The sequence below is a fragment of the Ascaphus truei genome, chromosome 7 (assembly GCF_040206685.1).
Source record: "Ascaphus truei isolate aAscTru1 chromosome 7, aAscTru1.hap1, whole genome shotgun sequence".
NCBI lineage: Eukaryota > Metazoa > Chordata > Amphibia > Anura > Ascaphidae > Ascaphus > Ascaphus truei.
Genome location: NC_134489.1, coordinates 59,265,433 through 59,274,598, shown reverse-complemented (window position 1 = coordinate 59,274,598; position 9,166 = coordinate 59,265,433). Strand labels below are relative to the sequence as shown.

At 41.9% G+C, this 9,166-nt stretch overlaps 1 protein-coding gene across 1 annotated transcript; it reads left to right on the top strand.

Moving 5' to 3' along the window:
* Positions 1 to 398: 398 nt before the first annotated feature.
* CTLA4 (cytotoxic T-lymphocyte associated protein 4) lies at positions 399 to 4,670 on the top strand. The gene is made up of 4 exons (XM_075606766.1): positions 399 to 662; positions 2,621 to 2,971; positions 3,266 to 3,387; positions 4,115 to 4,670. Exons 1-4 carry the CDS (start codon positions 605 to 607, stop codon positions 4,208 to 4,210), a joined length of 627 nt encoding a protein of 208 aa, XP_075462881.1. The 5' UTR covers positions 399 to 604; the 3' UTR covers positions 4,211 to 4,670.
* The last annotated feature ends 4,496 nt before the right edge of the window (positions 4,671 to 9,166 follow it).

Genomic DNA, 9,166 nt, shown 5'->3' with positions numbered 1-9,166 from the left:
CTAATTTTAAAGGTGATGCCACCTGTTATTAAAGACTGGCAATGGGGAAGAATGCCTTAGATTACATTTATATCTGTCTGTCTGTCTGTCTGTCTGTCTGTCTGTCTGTCTATCTATCTATCTATCTATCTATATATTTATATACACATACATACACATACATATATAGATACACACACAGAGTATATATGTGCTATATGAAATTATGTTCCTAGAATAAAATAGGCAAATTAAATGTGGTGTGAAATAAACTTTATTTTCCATCCTCTGATAGGCATGTTTTGGTCATGCAAGACTTCTGAGCCATTATGTGGTTATCTGCGCACGTAACTGCTCCAACCCACCGCTTCCTTTCTCGTAAACCCAAAACAAAACCCTTGTGTGCCTTTCAGGTTTGGATCTGGCAGTCTGAGGTTATATATGCTGTGTTTGTGGGACCTGAAACAGAATTCAAAGATACAATATCCTGAAAGGCTTTTCAGCAGCAATTGGGCATTCTAAGTTAGGCAGAGCTTAGTCTTACTTGGATAAGAGAGTGCATACAGTAGTTCTAGGATCATATATAAATATAGATCATTGCTCTGGGATCTGCTGCTGGACCAGGATGCGTATGCTAGCCCTCACCATAGGCATCTTCTGCTTATATACCAATGCCTCAAAAGGTAGGTAGACAATTCAGACAGAGGGAAGGGGAGGTGTGTATTTGTTTATTTTACTTTACTAATATATGTTTTAATATGTTAGTAAGAGAGTACACAGAATTTATAAAAGATCAAGGACTCATGGAGCGGCACAGGGAGAAAAAGTATACAGTGCTACAGGCTTGCTCCTTCTTGTATCTCATTAGGATTCAGTGCATTATTAGCAGGCTGTAGAAAGTTTCATTGAAACGGCTTATGATTTACAATGCCCTTGTGGTTCATGCATAGATATTAAATCTGACGTTGTACCTAAGATTTGAAGCCACAGGTCAGATGTTGGATGTTTATAATCTATAAAGTTCAGCAACATCTACTCATTTTTTATCCTGATCCTCAAAAATGAGATACAGCCTGCAAATAAACCAATTTTATACAACTTGTACAACTTAGTACAGCGTTTTTCATCCAGGGTTCCTAGGAATTCTTTTGGGTTCCCTGGACATCTCTAAAGGGTTCCTTACAATTTTCAGGTAATTTGAAAATTGTACCAAATACAGAAGAATTTTCAATGCGTCTGATCTCAGACGCACTATTAGAGAGGGTTGAGGTTCCTTACCATGCATCTGATCACAGACGCACTATTAGAGCGGGTTGCGGTTCCTTACAATGCATCTGATCTCAGACACGCTATTAGAGAGGGTTGGGGTTCCTTACAATGCATCTGATCTCAGACACGCTATTAGAGAGGGTTGGGGTTCCTTAGAATCTCACAATATAATTCCAGGGTTCTTTAGCCCCAAATGTTTTTTAAACCACTGCCTTAGCAGTACAAATTTGCAAGTTACTACTATGCAACTTTGGAAGAAATGTTACATATTGATCTATAAGTACATACTGTATGAATGCACATGAAGGTATACACTTATACATGATCCACTGTTTTGTCTATTCTGTGGGATAGTTTTTCTTAAAGCACAGATTTCCTCATACCCCGACCCCATCCCAGAATAACATGTGTGTAACAATTTGTGTTTTAACAGTAGGCAAGGCTGGGAGGGGAATCTTATAACTGTGTTTCTTCACTTTTGCTTGAGGAAAAACTATAAGATTGCAGTAGCTCTTATGGTGCGGGAGAGAGAAAAGTGCACTGTATTATGGCAATACCTTGATTAATGTAGCTTGACTAATAGAAATGAAAAGATTGCAGCAAATCATGTGTACTAGTATATATTGTACTTACAGTACACACACACACACACACACACACACACACACACACACACACACACACACACACACACACACACACACACACACACACACACACACACACACACACACACACACACACACACACACACACACACATATAATATGTTTGTACTGTAAGTAATGGTTTCTTTCCCCACTAAACCTCGCCTTCATCATAAGAGAAAACATTTCCAAGTATGAATTGCCACCATTGGAAGGTGGCAGCTGTCATTTTTGGAGCTCTCCAATGTATTTATTTCTGTACATCTAGTTAAAATAAGCTTTAGTGTTGTACTGTATATATGCCACTAAACTGAGTGTTACCATACATTGCATTCATTTGAATTTAAAGTCCATTATATTATATATAATAGTCCTATATATCACAATAGTCAATATATCATAAAAAAATATGTTTTAAAAATATGTTAACTAATAAAAACTCCTGATCTTCTGAGTTAACCACTTGGCTGCCCGAGGTGTCAAATGCATTAAATTGGGTTAAAATAGGACTAAATAAGATTTTTTGATAACTTGATGTTGCCAGTTTCTCTAATTTTACTATAAGAATGACGGACACTCAGAATTTAGACTGTAAGCTTAATGAGAACAGAGATTGATGGTACCTCTATATTGTGTTATGTACATTTGTGGAAGGGTCACATTTGGTAGCTTTTGCATACAGAGTCAGAGTACAGATAAATGATTCTATTCTACTTGTTTCCCAGGCATGACAGTAACCCAGCCAGCTGTGGTTGTGGCCAGCAGGCACGGGAAAGCCACTCTCATATGTGGCTACAAGATACACGGCAAAGTACAGGAGATGCGCTTCAGTCTTCTGAAGGAAACAGATAACCGGTTTACAGTAATCTGTGCCTCCTCTTACACAACCAACTATGAACCATTTGCCACCAGTGATGCCATTCGATGTGAGGGGAAGCCCGGTCCCAGTAATGTGACCCTGCATGTAACAGGACTGCAGCCAGCAGACACAGGCTTGTACATCTGCATGGTGGAGGTCATGTACCCACCGCCGTATAGGACCAGCAAGGGCAACGCAACACTCATCTACATCAGTGGTGAGGCCCTGGTCTATGTCTTATTTTCTTTTCCTTCCTATCAATGGATGGGGCCCAAAAGGGAAGGTTCTGATCTCAGAAGTAGGGCAACCTGGTTTGAGTACCAGAACCAGCTCCTTGGGGCATGGGACAAACAAAGTCACTTTAACTCCATGAAATAAAGTTATGTTAATATTACAATTATAATAGAAGGAATCTACAGTTCTCCTAGACCAATATGGCTAATATAGCGCTGCAATACATAGATAGATGGCACTATAATAGCCGATGTTAACATCTTATTCTTTTTTCCAGATCTTATTTCAGAAGCCGAGCGTTCCACAGAGTTGAGCCTGTTCCAGTGGGTACTCCTCGCCATCTGCCTGACTATATTATTCTACAGTATATTCATTACAGCTGTCCTGCTCTTTAGTAAGGTATGTTATGTCAAAGATATACAAAGTTCACACAGTAGGTTCTTCTCAGCAGGGGAAGAAATAATGCAGACAGTTGGGTATCAACCCTTTGATCACTCCTCAGAGATTACATGATCCCGAAGTCACCATGGTGACAAGGCCACAAGAGGAGAAGCCTCTTCCGTTAAGATTGTGTCTCCTGCTTCATGCCATCTCCTTTACTAAACGAGCAAATGTCCTTGACATAGCTACCAAATGTTAAAGCAGCTATCCCTCCAGGAACATTTTGTTTTCATCCCAATTAAACAAACTGGGGAGAAGTACCTTTCTGATTGCAACAGAGCAGACAATCTAAATGTTGTAGGTATTGACAGATAAAGATCAATAGAGTAACTTGTCCAAAGTAACTTGTACTGGGTTTGCAGTCCAATGTTCTAGTAGCCATATTGGTTCTGTTGTAGGTTGTGTTCGAAAGGTCATATGTTTCTTATGTGCTATCCCAGTACACTTGAAGAAGAAATTTGAGGTTAGACAGCTCTGCACATTATAATTTCACCTATGAAGAACGCTAATGTTAGCCCAATCAAAGCCATCATAACCCACTACAAATTATACTAGGTTTTTATATAAAGTAAAAGTTAAGTATCCTACTGTACTTTAACATCATAGATTTAGAGTGCATGCAATTAGGGCCCTAATTGCAGTCATATTAGTAAATATGGTCCTCTGTGTGCATTTGTTTTTACAGCTACGAAAGAGGAGGTGGAGCACTGGAGATTATGAGGCCATGTTAGAATCGTCCCAGGAGAAGAGTGTGCATCCCTATTACATCCGGATCGATTGAGAATCAAGTCACTATGAAGCCTGTCAGTGACACATTCGCTGCTTTGGAGATATTTACTATCTACAGTGTACCCTTCCGTACACTGTCACATGAAGCAAGGCATGGGAAGGCTGTGCCAAAAGTCATTTCATCCCATCCTATCAATTAATCAATGAATTTAATGATGTAGGAAGAAGTGGGTCTATTAACTAAAGTCTTTTGGCTACAAGACTGGGGCAAAGCAAGTGCAAGAAAAGACCCATGCTTATCAAAGAAAAGGAATCCCATTAAAAGCAAGGGTATTTTTTCCCTTTGGTAAATCTTGTGCAATTCGTTTGCACCAGTATTGCCCAGAATTGCAGCAGGAGACTTTGATAAATGAACTTTTAGCTTCAGCAGTTAATGGGCTAAATTACAGAAGGCACTGGTGTAATCAATAATAATAAGAGATAGGTGAACTTCTTATTTTCAATATTTTTATTTCTTGTTTTATATATATATATATATATATATATATATATATATATATATATATATATATATATATATATATGTTTGTAAATATGTTGGTGAATCACTCCATAAATACATTTGTTTATCAAAAAATCGTGGCTGCAAATTGGAACAAATTCAATTTATCAAAGAAAAAAAAAACCCCATTGAAATCAGTCTTGTTCTGTTTACTTAAAGTGTTTTGCAGTCTAGAGACTTTGATAAACAACTCCCTTTATTTCCCCAACATATACTCAGTTTATGCAACAATGATTTCTATGGTTGGTTTGTTTCTGAGTTTCATAAAGTTCAAGTTTGGTTTCTTTTGCTGTGATTTTATGCATTCATTCATGCTTACATCTTTAAAAGTATTGTTGCTGACCACAAGATTGAAGCTCAGTCCTAGAAATGAAAAAATGCCTTGTATCATTGCAGCATTATTTCATTTTTTTTAAACTATATACACAGTGTAAGTACTGTATAGATACTAAGATCAAATTATAATAAGATTTATTTTTTTTAGAAACTAAAAACAAATGCTGGGTTGAAAACCTTTTTAGACCCACTACTGTTTAACTCGTTGTTTGATGGGGCAGCAGCAGCACATTGCACAAAGTTAAAAATACAACGGCTGATTTTTCATCTTCAGGATCAAAAATCTGCAAGTATTGGGATGTTCCCCAAATACCTTGCATCCTCCTCCGGCAGCAAAGGGGCTCCAGCAAATTAGAGTCATATTGTAATGTGAAATCCGATTAATAATGTAACTTGTTTGCAGCCTGCATTGTGGGGAGGCTGTGTGTGTCACATCATGGAAGTGGGTCATTAATAATGCATACACTTCAACTACTTTAACTATGTAAGTGACATTAAGGTTGTTACAGATAAAACAACTGTATTCTGCATGGGTTTGCAACTTTGTATTGTGTATTCTATTTTCCATGAAAATGCATTAGCAGTACAAATATGTTTATTTGCTTTTAATAAAACATCATGTGCACATTTATTGGTAGTCCAGTAAACCATTTCACTTGACTCCAGCGAAGAATCATCATGACTCTCTAACTTGGAATTTCAGCTAATAAAGAGCTATATTACTGATTCAAGAGCTATATCAAGTACAAAAGGTGATACCCATACACACAAGGGAAGAAATACTGTAATTAACCAGATCAGTGGCGGTAAAAGTACAAAAGAAAAATGTTTGTAGGGATCTGAAATAAACCACCAAATATCTGGAAGACTGAGGAAGCCAAACTACTTTTGAAAATGGAAAAGGCAGCAAAACTACGGTAGGTCATATTTAATACGTGGAATCCCACATAGTAAGCCAGTTACATTTCTTAGAGAGAATACGTGTAGGACCCTTTCAGTGTGAAATGAGTAGGCAAATTATTGGAGATAAGGAGGTAGTAAATACATTTTTTGCCAATTTTATACCAAGGATAAGTCAATTGCAAAGATATTGCAATGGGAGGAAGCCACGACCTGAACATTAATTAACATTTGGTCTGTAGAGGAAGATGTGCATAGGCAGGGCCGCCAACAGGGGGGGAGAGCTGGGACAAGTGTCCCGGGCCTGACGGCTCTGGGGCACCTGGCCTGCTGGCATTGGAATTTTTCTTTGCCGGGCTGCCGGTCCTCTCGTTGCCGCCGTGTCCCGTTTCTTTTGATCTGCGGGCCTCTCTCACTGACACTGTCCCACGCCGAGCCTCTGATGGCGACGCATCTGAAAGCAAGCTGGGCTCAGCTTCTGCTGCACACGACATGAGAGACAGGTGTCAGTGCGGGAGGCCCGCAGCTGGGGGCAGCAGATGCCGGAGACCATCCACAAGGTAGCTAAGTTTGTATTTATTTGGTGAGGGGGATGTTTAAAAAAAAATTATTTGGGGTTGGGGGGGGGGGGGGGAGGGGGGCAGGGGGTGTTGTATGTATTTAGGGGGTGGGGTGTTGTATGTATATGGGTAACAAGGGGGTTGTCTGTATTTGGGGGTGGGTTGTATGTATTTGAGGAGGGGGTGGGGTTTTTTGGTATGTATTTTGTGGGGAGATTGTGTGTGTGTGGAGCCAGGGGGGGGGGGCGAATGAGTGTGAGGAGGGGGGATTGAGTGAGAGTGGTGTAATTGATGGAGGATGGGAGAGTGAGTGGAGAGAAGAGAGGGGTGAGGGAGTGAATGAGGAAGAAAAGGTGTAAGGACGCGCTTATAGTGTGGACTGCAATGCGCGTATGACGTAAATCGCGCAGCGTCTGCATGCAAATCCTGCACTCTGTGTAGTGGGATGTGACAGGGGGCGTGGCGGAGGCATGGCCCGTGACGTCATGCGAGCGGTTCGCCATTATTGGCTGAACCACTTCACGTGACGCTGAAGTCACGCGGCGGCCGCATGGAGAGACAAATTCATTTGTCTCTCCTGGATCCTGCCACTTGGTCGTGCTTCCACCTGGTCGCGGTCACTATGTGCAGCATGATGCACAGCAAGGTATATGTTTTGGCGCCATACGCCGCTGCCGCAACTATAAGCGCGGTCTTAGAGTGAGATGGAGGGGAGAGAAATACATGAGAAGATGGGACAAAATAGAGCAGGCTCCCCAGGTGTGAAATGGTGGGGCTTGCAAGACTGCCAACACGGGGTGGTGGGGCCTTGGTATTACTATAGTCCTGGGCCCCAGGAAATCTGTCTGCTGCTTGATAGAATTAAGGTACATAAAGAAACTGGCCACTATGGCATGCACATAAGGTTTCTTAGGCCTTGTCCATGGTAAGCGCGAGAGGGAGAACGACCACACGTCTTGTCTCTCGCCCGCTTACCTCTCCGACTATTTATGGACTGCATTCAGAGCGCAGACGAGGGTGATGGGGAGGCGTGTCAGGGGAGTGGCTGTGACATCATGGAGCTGGTTCGCCCTCATTGGGTGAACCGCTCACGTGACCCGGCCGTCACGCGGCAGAGACAAACAATTTTGTCTTGCCACGCATTGGTTGCCTCAGCGCTCACGTGTGCACTATGCACATGCCCATAGGCCTCCATTGATTTCAATTTGGTGCAAGCGTTGTCGCTCGTGCCGTCAGAACCACTATGGACGCAGCCTTAATGAGGTAAGGCCTTAACGGGACCGTTATATTTAATATTCAAGAACTAAATTTCCACAGGCTCAGTACCACAAGATTGGAATAACGATGACGGCAAGGCTACTTCCTCAGGGATATTGAGGATTATGTTTCACCTGATGTGATTGCCGCTGTTGCTCACCTGATTGGATCTTCATATTCTCTCTGCCAGCCAATACATGAGCACTGTGGGGTATTTAACATCCGGTGAACCATTGAGTGACTATCCCTGAGGAAGTAGCCTAGCCGCTATGAAACGCGTAGGGCTGTCACTCTTTTATATTTCTCTTAGCCTGTGATCCTCCGGTAGAACCCAGTGTTTCTGTACCGTGTCTGATGCTCTGTATACGCGACGCTCCGTGGAGGAGCTTGCGCGACTAACAGTGACGTCATTGACTGGTCCATTGCATACACAGTCTCTACTCGGGCCCTATATTGCGCTGTGATATACAGACAAGTAGTTCATACAGTATGGACATTTCGAACTAGTCACCACTGGTATGTGATTATCACACCACAAGTACTTCTAATCCTCCGTTTCCTGGTTCTTACGTGACCGGAACGACACCATCCTGATTGAAGGGACGCCAGCTCTGAGACGGATCTTTGGTGCCACTATTGAGAGAGGCCACCGCCACTGACAAGCCGTGACGACCCCCTGATACCATCGCTACGAGATGTTTCCCTTTCGTCTACCTACCTGCTGACTGGTAACCTCTGTGTTTATCACAGTCAATGCTTTTACCCTTATCTGATGTACGCAGACTACTTACGTTTTAAATTGATAAAACTTATTTTTATGTACTTCACCATGTGCGTTTTAGCGCTGTTTTCTTGTGTTTTCGTTTTGATACTGGGGTCACTGCTTTTTAACTTTATTAAAGACATCGAGGTTGGCAAAGGGAGCAAAGTTAACATCTTTGCAGATGACTCTGTTGGGCCTATTCAGGTAGCTTTGATATTATCACTGCAACATCGAATGTGTTGGCATGTTCCTACCATATGGTATGAAATTTGTGTAAAAACGGGATTCAGTAAGATATCACTTGATACAAAAATGACATACCGCATGAGTTTGTATTTGCTTTACAAGCGAAATAACCTGAACGGAGGACGAGGACAACTTCCTAACCTAATAGGTATCTCCAGTTGTATATACAGCTCAACCCTGTTATAGCGCGATCCGCTACAATGCGGTCTGAGCATGGCTCCCAAACATCTCCTACCTTTTTTCCCCGGCTGCCGGCACCACCATGCTAAAGATGCGACATAGTAGGAGATCTTGAGCCCAGGGCATGCCACCATGGAGACACATAGACATACTCCCGCGATGGCTCAGCTGTGGTGTCGGATTCCCTGCACCCTGCTCCGAGTA

Bases quoted from the DNA above. Each gene is read 5' to 3' on its own strand.
- CTLA4 (XM_075606766.1), top strand. From the start codon at position 605: ATGCGTATGCTAGCCCTCACCATAGGCATCTTCTGCTTATATACCAAT. The intron at 663-2,620 runs GTAGGTAGACAA...CTTGTTTCCCAG, and splicing joins ATATACCAATGCCTCAAAAG to GCATGACAGTAACCCAGCCA. The intron at 3,388-4,114 runs GTATGTTATGTC...TTGTTTTTACAG, and splicing joins CTGTCCTGCTCTTTAGTAAG to CTACGAAAGAGGAGGTGGAG.